The 15056-nt window shown below is 43.7% G+C and overlaps 1 protein-coding gene across 1 annotated transcript in view; it reads right to left on the reverse strand.

Annotated features, from left to right (window-relative positions):
* Positions 1–1960: 1960 nt before the first annotated feature.
* lrig3 (leucine-rich repeats and immunoglobulin-like domains 3) overlaps positions 1961–15056 on the reverse strand; it is a 28871-nt gene continuing 15775 nt past the window's right edge. Inside the window, exons 4-19 of the mRNA XM_033615045.2 lie at positions 13846–13980; positions 13619–13762; positions 12444–12587; positions 12193–12336; positions 11258–11401; positions 7306–7386; positions 7127–7198; positions 6529–6600; positions 5227–5390; positions 4528–4863; positions 4149–4430; positions 3559–4035; positions 3305–3463; positions 3073–3213; positions 2686–2940; positions 1961–2600 (exon numbers count right to left, since the gene is read on the reverse strand). Of these exons, the coding sequence (XP_033470936.2) occupies positions 2356–2600; positions 2686–2940; positions 3073–3213; positions 3305–3463; positions 3559–4035; positions 4149–4430; positions 4528–4863; positions 5227–5390; positions 6529–6600; positions 7127–7198; positions 7306–7386; positions 11258–11401; positions 12193–12336; positions 12444–12587; positions 13619–13762; positions 13846–13980 (2995 nt within the window). The 3' untranslated portion in view covers positions 1961–2355. The remainder of the gene's footprint in view (positions 2601–2685; positions 2941–3072; positions 3214–3304; positions 3464–3558; positions 4036–4148; positions 4431–4527; positions 4864–5226; positions 5391–6528; positions 6601–7126; positions 7199–7305; positions 7387–11257; positions 11402–12192; positions 12337–12443; positions 12588–13618; positions 13763–13845; positions 13981–15056) is intronic.

Consider the following 15056-nt stretch of genomic DNA (forward strand, 5'->3'; position numbering starts at 1 on the left):
GGTGAATCATGGCTCGCTGCAGGAGTTTCAAATTATATGTGGGTATCTAAGGCAGTCTTGAAAGTTTGCAGTGTATCATACTATTGCCACTGCAGGTACTACTACTACAACTAGTGCTGCCAATACCACTGTCATTACAAACCATAGGTAGGACCAAGTCACCAAGTAAGACTCAAGTCTTTGCACTTAAGCCAGAAGTAAAGACTGGCAAGTCCCAAACCCTAAATCAGAGTCATAATAAATTAAATTTACAGGAATCAAGACTGCTTTTAAAATATCTGTACTTATTTGTTAAAAGTTTGAAAGTTTGTTGGAAGTTGTTGCGTCTCTTGCATTTTCGACCTGCACATTTTACATTCCGCAATTCCTTTTTTGTTGACCACTGTGTAGTTTTTGTACATGAATGAAATTATCATTGGTATCCTTTTTTTTATCTGGCATTCAGTAACTGTAGTTTTTCATGGTTCTCCCCGGCAACTCGGCTGGACTCTGTCGGATTGGTTCAAACAAAGTAAATTGAGGAATTATGTGTCAGCTTGTTGGGAATGAATGGCGTAATTGTTAGTTAATTCAGCAAATGAAGGAAAACTTTTTAAATAACATACTTTTCAATCTTTGGGCTCGGGGGAAGGTTTCAAGTATTTTCAAGTCAACAGACTCAAATTCAAGTGAAGTCACAAGTCATTGGTGTTCAAATCCAAGTCAAGTTGCGAGTCTTTTTGATTTTGTCGAGTCTTAAGTCATCAAATTTGTGACTCAAGACTGACTTGGGTCCACACCTCTGCTACTAACACTCCTACTCTCTCAGCTACTACAAATATCACTGCTTCTGATAGCAGCAGCAGCAGCTGCAGCAGTAGAGAGGTTAGTCCTATTTGTAGACGACAGTGTAGACCAATGGCAACTACTCATCGTTGTAGTATTTTTAATGGTTGTAATATACATTATTTGGAGCGGGTCCATGTCATTGGTCCGACAGCCCATTGGTTCGACATCCCATTAGTCCGACTGTCCGCGGTGCTGAACGGCTCGCAGCGGGCGTATGGTGCGCCGCGACCGGCTCTGGGTCAGCTGGGAAATGCTTGAGGCAGAGCAGGCTCACGGCTTATGTGTTTGTCACTTTCTTTTTCATTTTAACCCACACCATGATCTTTTCCTAACCCTAACCAAGTGTTTTTTGTGCCTAAACCTAACCAGACCTTAACCACAGGGCATCATGATGATTTCGGAACGGACTTCGGAACAATGGGTTTAATATGGTCGGAACAATGGAATGTCGAACCAATGGGCTGTCAGACCAATGGGCAGTTCCCTTTGGAGCTTTGAGCACCACAAGCTGAGAGCTGTCTACTTCCATTATATTTGAGAGAAGGCAGACATCTCTATGGCCGATATCTTGGAAACTCACACCAAAACAATCTACACTGATAAATAGCACTGTGGGTTAGAGGAAAAATATGGATTTGTGATTTTGGGGTGAACTGTCCCTGTAATAAGAGGTAATAGCTGCTGCAATAGTAGTGACAGTAGGATCTGTAGCATCAGTAGTGACAGCCGTACAGTGTGTGGCCGTAGGTTTGATACCACTGTCAGGATGTTATTAAGGATATTTTCTGGTATTTATTAAAACAACATCAGATCAAAGCCTTCATGTTGCTGCGGATCATTAGTTTGGACAACAGTAAATTCGTCCCACATGATTCTGCTGAGAGTTGATAAACTGTTTTTTGTGATTACTACTGAGCCATACGTGGAATCAGATTGTGATAACAAACGGTTAAACATCCTCTCTGTCTCCGTCTCTCTCTCGGTGGGGGGGCTGACTGATGACAGACCTGAGGCGTCCTTGGCGGTCTGTGGTTCTGCTCTGGAAGGCCAGCGCTTAGCACCCGCCAGCACCACGTCCTCTAAATCTCTACCTCATATCCTGCATGATAAAAACTCAGTGAGGACTCTGGAGTGAATGTAGCAGCACACATTAAGGTGTTTTTTATTGTTTACACATGTGCAAAACATTGCTTCATTCAAAGCTGGAATAACTGAATAGGCAGGGCTGCAAAATACTCATAGACAAAAGGTAAGCAAAAATAATGGAATCTGTTTATATACAATTTACAAAATATAATAAACTTTATATAAAAAATGTATATACTCATCTATATTATTTAACTGAAGCGGTGTCCTCGAAGGACAGCTGCTAATATGCTCCTTTCACTTTTCTCCAGGAACATCAAATTGTCCTTTACATTCACTCGTTGCACATTTGAGGAGTCCTTTATTGCAAAAGTGTCCATTCAGTGAGGTAGAAATTTATTTTTTTGGTCGTCCTCTTCATGAAAAACTAGAGTCTCTGAGCTAAGTGCTCGTCCTGCGCTGCGGGATGGCATCTGTCCTGCTGCTGTCAAACGGCTGTTCGTATACGCTGTTGCTCTGCTCTGACGACGAGTCCTTAGTGAAACTGTTCTCCTCGAGGTCTGATTCGGCGTCTGGAGCAGCGTAAGGATTCTCGTGCAGAGTTATTCCATTATGCGTCACTGACGGCGGGCCGAAGCCTGTGTACAGGTCCTTGTGAGGCCGCCAGGGGGCTTTCCCAAATGTTCCTGAGCGAGAAGAAGAAAAAGAAGTCAGACCATTGTATAAATAAAATCCGTGAAACTTTAGAAAACTTGCCGACTTAAGACGTACCCATGAAGGTGGCGGAGGGGGGAAGACACTCATGAGTTCTCCCGTAGTCGTTGGCTTCTACTTCCTCCACGGATGATCGGCGGCCGTTTTGCTGGTGAGAGAGGCCGTGATGGAGGCTGGCGTTAGGGAGCTGCATCAGGACAGATGAGGAGCAGAGGTCAAAATGCTCCGACATTAAGTAGTCCCTCATTTTAGAGCTGGTCAGGTTACCGCTGTAGGAGTCAATGCAGACGGGCCTTTGGTCCATGGAACAGCCTGAGGGTAAAAAAAGAGGAAAAGGAAATGATTAATTCCTTTAAAAAGTGAGAAAAACTGTAAATCAGGAAAATTCGGACACTGCACAAGTTTATCAAGACATTTTCTATTTGATGGAAAATTTGTACAGACCTGTCAAGACTTCTGATGGGTCAGTGGGGTACATGTTGTCTCGGCGAAGCAGCGAGCTGATTGGACCTTGATAGTGGCAGAGCAGAGGATCGATGGCTGCCTCCATGTCTGCTTCACTTCCTGTATCCAGCTGACAAAAACCTGTACGGGTGCAGGAACAGTATCATGTAAGAAAACCTGACAATGAAGAGGGATTCAACCTTAGGATAAAGAAAAGGGGACGATGTTTTACCGTTCATGTCTTTCGGCTGCAAGTAGAAGCCACTAATTGACGAAGCCATATACTGATGGCTGCTGCCGCTCTCTGATGGGATGTAGCCGTCCTGTCGGTCAGCGAGTGTGCCCTGGGAGGACAGGTAGCTGGGGATGTCGGCAGGGAGGTTGGTCTCATCTGCAGCACAAGGACATGGAGTGATATCATTAACTTCCATTTTATTGTCCACAGACTGTGATACTTTTATGATTCAGGGAACCACTTAAACCCACCTGTGTTGGTGACGCTGCAGTCCTCATTGCGTCGTCGGGTGTGGTAGATGATGACCACCCAAACCAGTGACGTGCCCACCACACAGCACACCACAGCTATGATGACGATTCCCACGGTGGTCCACCCATCATCGTCTGATCCTGCCCCGCCCACCATGCCGACTCCCACGCCGCCCTGCACTCCTGAGTCGCAGTTGGGATTTGGTATGACCGCCAGCCGAACGTTACCCCTCTCCGTCCCCAGCGCGTTGGACATCTCGCAGGTGTACTTCCCCGCGTCAGCCTCTGCGGCGTCAACGATGATGAGGAGCTGGTTGGCAGCTGCGAAGAAGTGACGCTCAGTCACTACCAGCGGGCTGTCGTCTTTGGTCCAGTTTAGCCTCGGGGGAGGGCTGCCGCCAGCGATGCACTGGAGGACGGCGGTTTCACCCTTGGCCACTGTGCGATCCATGAGGGGCCGCAAGAAGGAGGGTGTTTCTGAAAGAAGGACGACAGCAGTAGAATAAGTTAGCGTGACAAGAAACCAACAAGGTTAGAGTGAATCATCAGTGTACATGCTTCTATCCTTCCTTTCAACGTAAGTTACTCACCTAGAACAGTTAGCGTAGCATTAGCAGAAATAGCTCCAGCTGTGTTCTGAGCCGTGCAGCTATAAACGCCGATGTCCTCAGTCTTGACATCCACTATGAAAAACACATCATCCTCCGGCATGACATGCATACGGCGTTCACGGGCGGCAGGGAAGTCGGTGCCTCCGTCCTTCTGCCAGGCAATCTGAGGCGAGGGGTGACCAACGGCAGCACACTCCAGCCTGGCTGTTGCTCCAGCACGGATACTCAGGTCCATTGGCATTTTGGTGAAGGAAGGGAGCACTGGAAATGAGAAAACGATATTTAATTAGAATTCTTTGAGACTTTGACGGACATTTTGGGGAGCACATGCCAAACAATACTCCCATCCCAAACTTACTGTTGACAGTGAGTCTGGCCTTGGTGGAGTAGGACGAGCCAAAGTGGTTGGAGATGACACACTGGTACTTTCCCTCGCTGGAGAATTCCACATTACGTAGCTGCAGGGTGGTTGTGTATTCTGTCACCTCCGTCTCGCCTCCTGTTCCTCCCTGCACCCGCAGGTGGGCCTGGTTGTGGATCTCCGCATCGTTCAGGACCTCATTGTCTTTCTTCCAGGCGAAGGTCATGGGTGAGTCGCTGGAGCTGGCCGCCGAGCAGACAAACGTCACGTTGGTGCCCTTTAGGGCCGACTGGGTCTCCGGCTGCACGGTGATTTGAGGCTTTGGGAAGTCATCTGGGAGGAAATGAAAAGGGCGAATTTGAAGTTTCTGTGTAAAAGTGTCTACGTGTTTAGGTCAGGAAGTAGCTATTTAGCAATGTCTGGCCAACTTTTTTGGCATTTTGTTGGCAGATGAACTGATCAGCTGCAATATTTCTTCAGTAATTCTCTATGATGGTAACCAGGAAAGCTGAAAATGTAACCTGGTACATTTCCATAACGTTCTCTTCATGAGACTCATTAGCTTGTCCCGAAGTGAGGGAGGAAAATACTCAACAATCTGGGTCGGCTCGTAAATGGAAAACCAGTGTGTGTGTGTGTGTGTGTGTGTGTGTGTGTGTGTGTGAAGGTGTTACACCAAGTGAATGCATCACTTACCACACACAAACTCCTCCTGGCTGACGGCGAACACGCTCCTTCCCTTCAGCATCTGCGGGTGGGCGCAGCTGGCATTGACGCAGGGCAGGAAGGTTTGCTCTGCCACCCAGACGGGAAGCCACTTCAGCTGGCAGTCGCACAGGAGGCTGGAGGTGTTCAGACGGCTGCCAAGGGAGAAGATACCACAAAAGCTTTATTCACAATGCAATAATGTCACTGTAAATGGATGGTTTTCTGTGATTTGGATCTCAAGAAGTTAAAACCAGAATGACAACAACAGTGAAATCTACAGAAGAAGGTTTAAACAGTGCAACATCAGGTTTAGGATTCCTTCTATATTTATTGTTTAGGAGATTTTAACTGGGAACCGAATTATCCGAAGATGTCTCTTCCTCTCCAAAACAAATGGACCAGGTGATAAAAACCAGTAAAAGCACTGAATAAAGTAATTTCACTTTAAAAATCTGTGTTTTTTCTATGCTGTTTGGCTCATTGAGAAGCGGCTGCTAGCTCAGCTCCTCCTAATGTGTGCTCACCTTTTTTCTCTTATAGCTCAAGATCCAGATCTTAAGAAGATTTTTACCAGGAGCCTAAATCTCCGCAGAAGTTGGACTTGATGATTTAAACCAGTGAAAGCACTGAATAAAGCAGTTTCTCGTTAAAAATCATGTGTTTCTCCAACACTGTTCGGCATGCCAGGGGCTGGAGCCGAGCTGCTGCTAACAATTGTTCTGCTTGTTTCTCTAATAACTTAAGATCCAAATGTCCTTCGTTTGTTTAAAAGATAGCGCTAAGAAGGACCAAAAGCGTAGCGTAAAAATGTGGCTTAAAACTGGATAAAAAGTCAATTCATGACAGCGTCTGGCAGACAACACAAAGAGGGATGACGCCACTGACGGGTAACAGTGACTGAATGACATGGACTGTGTCCCTAATTAAATTTGCAGATTTCTCTGGGTTTGAACATTGTTGGAAACATTTGGGATAATGTCAGCACATAACTCAATACAACGTTGGTGTAGTCGTTTTGAGACATTTTAATGGGGAAAAGTTACATTTCTTAACTTAAATTCGCAATAGTTGGAGTAAAATTAAAAAAAAAATCTGTTGCCTGGCTCTTAACTAGAAACTATTCTTTAGTAGAAGGAGAAGAAGGAACCTGTGAACCCGTTATTAACACTGAAGCAGACGCTGTTTGGTGCTGACTTTCCCAGCAGACTATAATGAGTTTCACCTGGTGCTCTGTCCCACATCAACACTGAACCACTAACCGAAGCTGTCCTGAAACATGCTCATACTTACAGCTCCTGCATGTTCTTCATCTGAGAGAAGGCGTTCGCTTGGATGGACATGATGGCGTTATTGCTCAAATCTCTGTGGAGAGAAGAGAAAAGGAATTAGGACTAGTAAGATCCTCACGGAAAGATGGCAGCTTTTTCTGCCGGCATCAGCCGTATAGAGTCAAGGCTACAAAAACTTCAATCGAGAGAGAGGGAGAAAAAAAAGGTCTGGGCTCCAGAACAATAAAACTTTGGGCAGCAGTTTGCTGTGTTAATCAAGAGAGGCCCAACTCTGGGCTGCTTTGAGCTCTGGCAACGGCTGGGAAAAAACTCTAATTAGAATCAAATGCAGCTGTTGTACACTCACACACACTCACAGTCACACACACACAGAGACAGAGTTCCCTGCACTTGCCTTGGTGATCGATATAGTCTGGCACACATGTAAAGATACTAATGGCTGAGTTTTTTTCTTGATTCCACATCAAAGCAGAGGAACAGAGAAGACAGTTTGGGTGTACGGCTCTAACAAACAGCCTCTGTGTCTCAGTGTGATTCACAATGGTTAGTTTACAGCTTGGACTTTTGGAAACAATCAGTGAAACACGAGGCCAACTCACAGGTGCTGCAGCGCGTCCAGGCCAGAGAAAGACTTCTTGGTCACTGAGCGGATCTGGTTCCCCTGCAGAAATCTGGGTAAACGACAAAGATCTAATCAATTTCAAACCTCAGCCTTATTTTGTTCATAAAGTCACACAGTCCGGGGTGAAACATCTTGTCACGTTAATCATGAACTCACAGTTTTTTCAGCTTGTCCAGTGCAGAGAAAGGGCCATTCATGTCTTCAATGGTCCAGGATATTTCATTATTTTGGAGATCCCTTTCAGAAACAAAGAGAGACCACATTGTAAAAAATCCACACCCAGAAAACAACTGCACTTGCGATGTTAATAAAACTCTATGCGGCTTTACATTTCGTGTGAGGGGGGAAAATGTTTGAGACTTTAAAATTATATTCAAAGCGGCTCCATGCCTGACAGGAAGTTCCTTCCTGGCCTCTGCGGCACTTTTAAAAGTCTGCCATGGCTTTTCTGTGTTGTGTAGAAAAGGAAGTTTTACAAGGAAATGCTGCAATATAACATGTGTGCTGCATTTTAAACTTTGTTTGAGAGGATAAATATACTCTGCATGCAACTCAAATATGTATGAGTTAGCCTCAAAGGAAGTGTTACTAAAGATCCTCTATTCACCATTAAATATATAATCAATCTGAGATAGTTAACACAGTCTAATGGCTCGTATGTGAAAAGGAGTCGTGTTTTTTCTGTATATCCCCTACTTTTAGTGAAGTCTAATCATTAAAACCTAAAGAGCATTAATTGCTCCTTAGTCAGAAACAAAGCTGTGTGTTTAAACTTCGCCTAATAATAACACTTTTTAACTACTTTCTGTAGCTAACGGAACCAGCTAAGCTAATATTAGTTTAAAAAGTAGACGGTTAATTTTTTAAATGACATAATAATATACCTATTAACAAAATGTTACGCCAATATTGTTTGACCAAATGGCCAGATCATTTCTTCCACTAACTCTGAAACACATATTTCTCCATATATGTGCAAATTCGATTTAGCTAGCTTACCTAGCATTGTTGGTGTTTTAGCTAATGTTTTTTTGGTCTATTCGCAGTTTCCATCATTACTAAACAGCATTTTATCAACAGTAAAGATATGTCAACCATATTCCATTAGCTGTTTTACTTTTCAACATTAATGTGTTACAGAACATGCAAGCTAATGCAAGTTTTGCTAGTTGGTTCAGTTAAACCCTGTTTCCACCAACATTAGAGTGTGCACGTGGGTTTTTAAAACATGGGTAAACTTGCTAAAAAATAGGCTATAGAGTCCTTTCCCTTTCTATGTGGTTTTTTTTTTTTTTTTTTTGGTCCAGGTGTGTCACGTCGACGTTACGGACAGGATCGAAGAACAGGTAAACAGTAGACAGCACTATTAGACAGCTGCACGGAGAAAAAAAAAACTTTACGGTAGTTACTTCTTTTCATCTTTTATTTACTCAGTCAGTATTTCAAACTTGGTGCAGACTGATTTGGAATGATGTTTGAGTGCTGCTTGGGCGAAGACAAACAGTGTTTTGTGATGGCGCATCATTGCGACTTGCCGGCTAAGGGGCTAAAATTAGCTCATTCCCCCAGGTGTGCTGATTGGAGCCGGAGGCGCTAAATACCTGTGACTGCTGCAAAGTCATTTGACCCAGGTGTGAATGCTGATTAAAACCATTCCAATTGCATTAAAAAACAGACCTTAGCGGGTGTTAGCGCTGGGCAATATATCCATATTAAATTGACATTGTGATTTAACAGTAGATAATGTTTTTTGGGGTTTTTTTTTTCTGGACATTGTTATATTGTGTAACTGCATTACAGTAAAATGATGTAATTTTCAGAACTTAGCAAACTTCTGGTTTAGTCATTATATCCATATTATTGATGATCATCAAAAATCTCATTGTGTAAGTATTTTGTGAAAGCACCAATAGTCAACCCTACAATATTGTTGCTCAATATCAAGGTATTTGGTCAAAAATATCGTTATAGCCCTAACAGTCACATCCGACAAACTGTATGTGTAAATATTCATCCTTATGTAAGAACCAGTTTGTTTAGTGCGCACTGTTTTAATTGAGTGTTGCCTAAATCTCCAAGCCTACTTATAATGTACGTTTTTACTCAATTAAAACGTACAACCTTTATTGCCACTGCTGTGGGTACAGAAATTTGCCTCTCTGCCTCTACTCTAATGGATTTCTCTTTGTATTTTAAAATCAGGGCAAAGTAGAGTGGCTTTAGAAAGACAGCTCTTGCACTTTGATTTTGAGGTAATGACACCAAAACTGAAACATTTTCAGCTATCAAACTCAAACTGTAACTGCTGAAAAACGTGGACACATTATACCTGCCATCCACAGAGAGAAAAATACACCAAACAACTTAATACATGGCATTGGAGTACTAAATCACTAAAAGCCAAGAATTTCCCAGAGAAATTACGTCCTTTGATCCCTCAGCTGCACTAATGCTTTCAAACAGTTATTTTCCTCCTCGACATGCCTGGTTATGGCTGATTGAGATTGAGGAAGGGTGTGTGCGTGTGTATCTGTGAGTGTGTATGGAAGGGGGGTGGTGGATTTGAAGCCCTGAAGCAACCCATGTCCACCTAGCTGCACACCTGCCCTACGGTGACCTCAGCAGCACAGCCCACATTTGGTTCCAGTTAAAAGTTCCCAACCAAGGGAAATGTTACGGAGTCTTTCTGTGGGAAAGGGGGGGGATGGGTGGATGTGGGTGTGGGTGAGGGGGGTCAGGCGGAGGAAGGGGAGAGATGAGGGGGGTTATTGAGGTCGGGGGTTGTGCCTCTCGGAGGTTTTTTTATGTGTGTGGAGAGACCTCAACACAGTAATCTATTTTACATCCCCAAAACAAATCAGGCAGGATATTTCCACTCAGGCAGAGGATTGATGGTGGACGGGGGTTTAAACAGGGTGGGAGGGGCAACAGGGCAGCATGTCAAGTACTCACTGTTTATAGGGACTTGTACTTATATTTAACATGACTGTTAGCTGAAACACTTAATCACACAAACTATCTACTTTGAGAAATACTTTTTAGGAATACTTTGTAATGTAAAATGCCATAGGCTTGTGCTGATAACCTTAGCATGTTATATTTGTTTGGAAACCGTGTTTAGTGTAAGACAGTTTTTTGATGGTGAACCTTGTGAGTTGTAATGGAGCTGAATTTTGTAACATTGTTTAATGTTGCTGTTGTCCCTGGTTTCATACGAGAAGAGGAAAAGTCTGCTAGCTGCTAGGCTAATTTATACAATGTAAAATGCCATAGGTTTGTGCTAAAAACATTAGCATGTTGTATTTGTGGGGAAAATGTGTCCAGATAAAGACAAGTGTTTGTCTGTAAATGCTGCGAGTTATAGTGAAGCCGATTTATGTACTTGTGTTTGAACTTGTCGCTATTAAGCCATGTTTAATATGTGTTTAAAGTGTGTTTTGAATCAACTAAACTTGACAGCACTTCACAGAAACCCTACGCCAACTAGTGTTTTGGAAGTGTAACTGCAGAGTGATACAGACACACCACCGCACAAGTACAAATGCTGACAAAGGTGTAAGCCACGTGCGAAGGCTATGGCATAGGGTCTGCCGTACAAGTATAAATCCCACTTAAGAAGTTTTTAGGATAAGTAAATTTTATATTCATGGTTTAAGCCTATTTTTTACTCCCAAAAATTAAGCTAACCATAGCTTTAAATGTAGCATGCTAACAAAGCTAGCAGCTGGTATTAGCTGGTAACCCACAAACCAACGGGTGACAACACGGTGGCCACGTCCATTATTTTCTACAGTCTATGGACAAGACCGACAAGCTAGCTGCTAGTCTAGATCTGCAAAATAGTTAAAATAACAATCAGCCTACCAAGCCTCTAAAGCTCAGTAATATGTTATATTTCCTTTGTTTAATCTGTACAGAATTAGAGGAAACTCATTGTGGTGTTGAGATCAAATTTCTGGTTCCATATCTTTCTGATAGAGGGAATTACATTCAGTATTTCATTTCATATCGATAATACAAGTCAGATAAGATTCACACACAAAGCAAAGAACAACACAAGGAAACCCTCTGCACAGTGCTTTGTATTAAGCTTTAAAATTCAACTCACAGCATCTGCAGGTTGGAGAGGCCCCGAAAAGCTCCATCTGCAATGAAGCTCACGCGGTTGTTTCCGATGTGGAGCTCGTCCAACAGGCTGAGGCCAACGAAGCTGGATTCCTCCAGTCTGGACAGATGGTTGGAGGAGAGGTTGCTGTAGGACACACAACAAAACAGGATAACAGTCAGTAACTAAGTTACATATAAGCAGTAAAAAAAGTGATTTCTTCTTATAACTTTTTGCAAAAAATAAGAAGTTGTGAAACAAATAATTCAGAGAAGCCAGTTTTTAAGTAAACTCAGATGAGGTCAAATCAGATAGCTGGGAGTTCTCCCAGCCGACGGGCGGCTTGTTTACGCTCAACTTCATGTGATAAGAGCGAGCGAAACAGGGAATAGAACAACAACCTGTCTGTGAAAAACACTCACACAGACACTGCAAACACTGAGCTGACCACTGCTGTAAACAACAGCCACAACAAAGGAAATTCAATCTGCTTCCAGGAATGTGTGTTGATGGGAGGGAAATCACTAAAGTCTGTGGGTAACGTAGTGTTTGACATGAAAGAAACTGCAACTAATAACGGAATTTCCAACAGGAGAAAGAAGCAGCACTTCCGGAGCCCGATGTTTTGGTTCAAGTGACAACAGAAAAGAGAAGAGGCAAAGCGGTGTGTAATAAATTGGCAGTGCTTTAATAGTGGCACTCGCTGGCAGGGCATGAGAGACGCTGCTTCTTGTCTGTGTGTCTGTGTGTATGTATTGGCGACAGGAGGAACTGGAGTGTGAGGAAGGGCAGGCGGGAGTGCCAGAGGGGAGGAGAGGGCGACACAGAGAAGTGTTGGGAGTTCAGGCTGTGAATGGAAAGTGAGGAGGGCATAACGAGAGGGAGGGGAAAGAAGAGAAAGAGGGAGAGGAGGGAGGGGAAAAAAAAGGTGGACTCACAGCTCGCTGAGTTTCTGGCAGAACTCCCAGGCGTCAAGTCGGATCCTGCTGATGGCGTTGTGGCCGAGGTGGAGCTGCTGCAGAGTCAGCAGGCCGTACAGCCAGCCCTTACTCACCTCTGTCAGGTTGTTGTAGTCCAGCTGCCTGCAGGCCCACACACACACACACACACACACACACACAATGAGACTTTATACTACATTTAAGCCGTTCATGAAAAGGTGCTGCACATTTCTTGTAAATTCACGTACAGGACTTCCATGTTGCTGAGGCCCCAGAAGGCTCCGTCCATCAGGCGGCTGAGGCCGTTTCTCTGCATCTTCAAGGAGCGAAGGGCGTGCAGGCCGTGGAACGTCAGGCCCTCCACCCTGCGAACCCGGTTCCTGCTCAACTCCCTGAAACACACACAGAACAGTAAGTGTCAGGGCACAACCAGGGAAAACATGCAAAACGCTACAAATTACAGATGTACCCTAAACACCTCACATGCAGACTACCAACAATTTACAGAAGGTCACTAAATCAGTGGTTAAATCTGGTCCAGCCACGGGGTCCAGATTTCTGCTATGTCATTAGTTCCAGGTCCACACAGTTTAATATATTCAGCATAAAACTTGCATTTGGCCATGTTGTTGAGCTAGTTTGCTGTCTCTGTCGAGTAGCTGTCCATTCTTCACTCTACAGCAGGAAACAGCACTTCAAATTAATAGCTCTGTGCTAGAAATTCACTGTACTTCAAAATATAATGAGTTTTTTACAAAGCTGACACGTTTGCGAGTCGCTTGCAGTCCATTCAGGATCGTTTTTGGACTGCGACCAGTTGGAAACCACTGGTTTCAAAATCTAATAATTGACCACTACTCACATAAGAACGTACCACTACCAAAGCGCTAAATATTTTGTTAAATTATCAAACGATTCTCTGGCAAAATCAGCAGAAGGAGGGGCATAGAACCAGCTGTTGGCATGTTGTGTCAGCATCACCCAATGTTACCTTTACAAGGGGAAAATATGCCCCACAAGAATATATTTATTTCAACCGGAGAGAGACGATAAGATTAAAGGTTTACATGGTTTTTAGACGCTAATATTTTCATAATGAAAGGATCTCAACCCGATCTTAAATTCCTTTTGATCCAGCCAGTCTCTTGCAATTAACAGAACCACATGAGGCATTTTTACTAATACAAGTAAATACGACTAGTGTAATAAAATGTCTGATTTGCTATTTCAGTACTTAAATTTCTGAGTGCCAAATTCAAGCACCTTGTTCAAACCCTGCTCATGTATGTAGTCAGGGCAAAGGTCAGAAAAAGACTAATTTTATTTAGAATGTTTAAAAAGTATCAAGATGGTCTTATGAGACATCATGAATTCTCACAGTTGAGATAGTTCTCTCATAAAGCATAGAAACAATGGAACTTACAGATGCTGCAGGTTGGGCAGCTGGAAGATCTTCGCCGGGATGGTGGAGAGGCGGTTGCGGTTGAGCCGTAGAACCTGCAGACTGCTGGACAGGTTGGTGAAGCAGCCCGTCTCGAGTGATGAGATACGATTGTTGTTGAGGAACCTGAGAGACAACAGAAACATAGGGGTTGGTTTATACTCTTCAGAAATAACACATTGGGCACAAACAGAAGTGGTGACACTCACAGGTTCTTGAGAGGCAGAGCGGGGAAGGAGCTGGCCTTTATTTCCACGATGTTGTTGTTGCTGAGGTCGAGTGTTTCCAGAGCGAGGAAGGGCCTGAGCTGCTCCACAGAGATCCGGGTGATCCTGTTGTTTGCTCTGAAAATACAGAGACCATCGCTCCAATAAATGACAAAAATACTGTGTATTTGACTAGTGGTGCACGCCAGTTTCATGTTTCCAGATATGCAAACAGTCAAGTCCCTCAATTAGTCTGTGGTATTAAAAAATGACAAACTCTCACGCGCTTGTAAAGCAATAACTTACCACCCAACGCGAAACACTGTCAGTTTTTTTTGCTGATGCTGCATGCATATGTCAAATATGCCAACAAATTGCTCAGTATGATCAATGTTGCTGCTCTTCACACCAAGTCCAAACAACCTTTCAGTTTAGTGATGTGTGATTTTGTTTATAAGGTAATTACCAACAAGGTATTTAAAAAAGTAACCTGCCAATTACTTGGCTGATGAATACCATTCCCTCAGTGAAAGCATGCCTCGGCAGAGGCCAGCAATTTCCTGAGCTGCACGCCTCCTAAATTGCAGTGCAGGGACTGCTTAGTTATAAACAGAGCCTGTACAGTGCCCTCTTTGTGTATGAGACTCGGCAGTAGAGAGAGAGTGAAGGGGGGAGGCAGGAATTCCCTCCAATGTACCAGACTACAGGCCTCGTTTTCAGTATTCATTGCGATGGTTACAGTCGCCCCTCCAGCTACAGTGTACACCTTACTGACCAGAGGGCTGTTAGTTTTTCTGATTCACTTTTCCAGCAGCCGGCGAGAAAACACTGAGGACAGTTTCCTAATGTAGGTTTAATTTGGGATGTGGTGTCGTTAATATTTAATTGTTGGGAGCTGTCAGTCAACTGACCCACAGCATGGACTGCTTCAGGACAGTGGCAGCTGTCATGGGCAGAGCTAAAACTCGAGGTGGCTTGATAACTGCAATAATGCAATACTGTTCTATTAACAAGCCAACTGCAGGGGATGGAAAACAACCACCACAACTGCTATGTTCATGGTTTGTTTTTCATGAAGGCGCTGCATATTTACACTATTGTACAAACGCCAGCAATGCAACAGGGCACCCAGCATTCATTCTACGCTGAGCACTGCACGTTTGCCATTCTTTTCTGGTTGTGGAAAGCTGAATTCAGATTTGGGTAAAAGGCTG

Source organism: Epinephelus lanceolatus, chromosome 23 (genome assembly GCF_041903045.1).
Source record: "Epinephelus lanceolatus isolate andai-2023 chromosome 23, ASM4190304v1, whole genome shotgun sequence".
NCBI classification, from domain to species: domain Eukaryota; kingdom Metazoa; phylum Chordata; class Actinopteri; order Perciformes; family Serranidae; genus Epinephelus; species Epinephelus lanceolatus.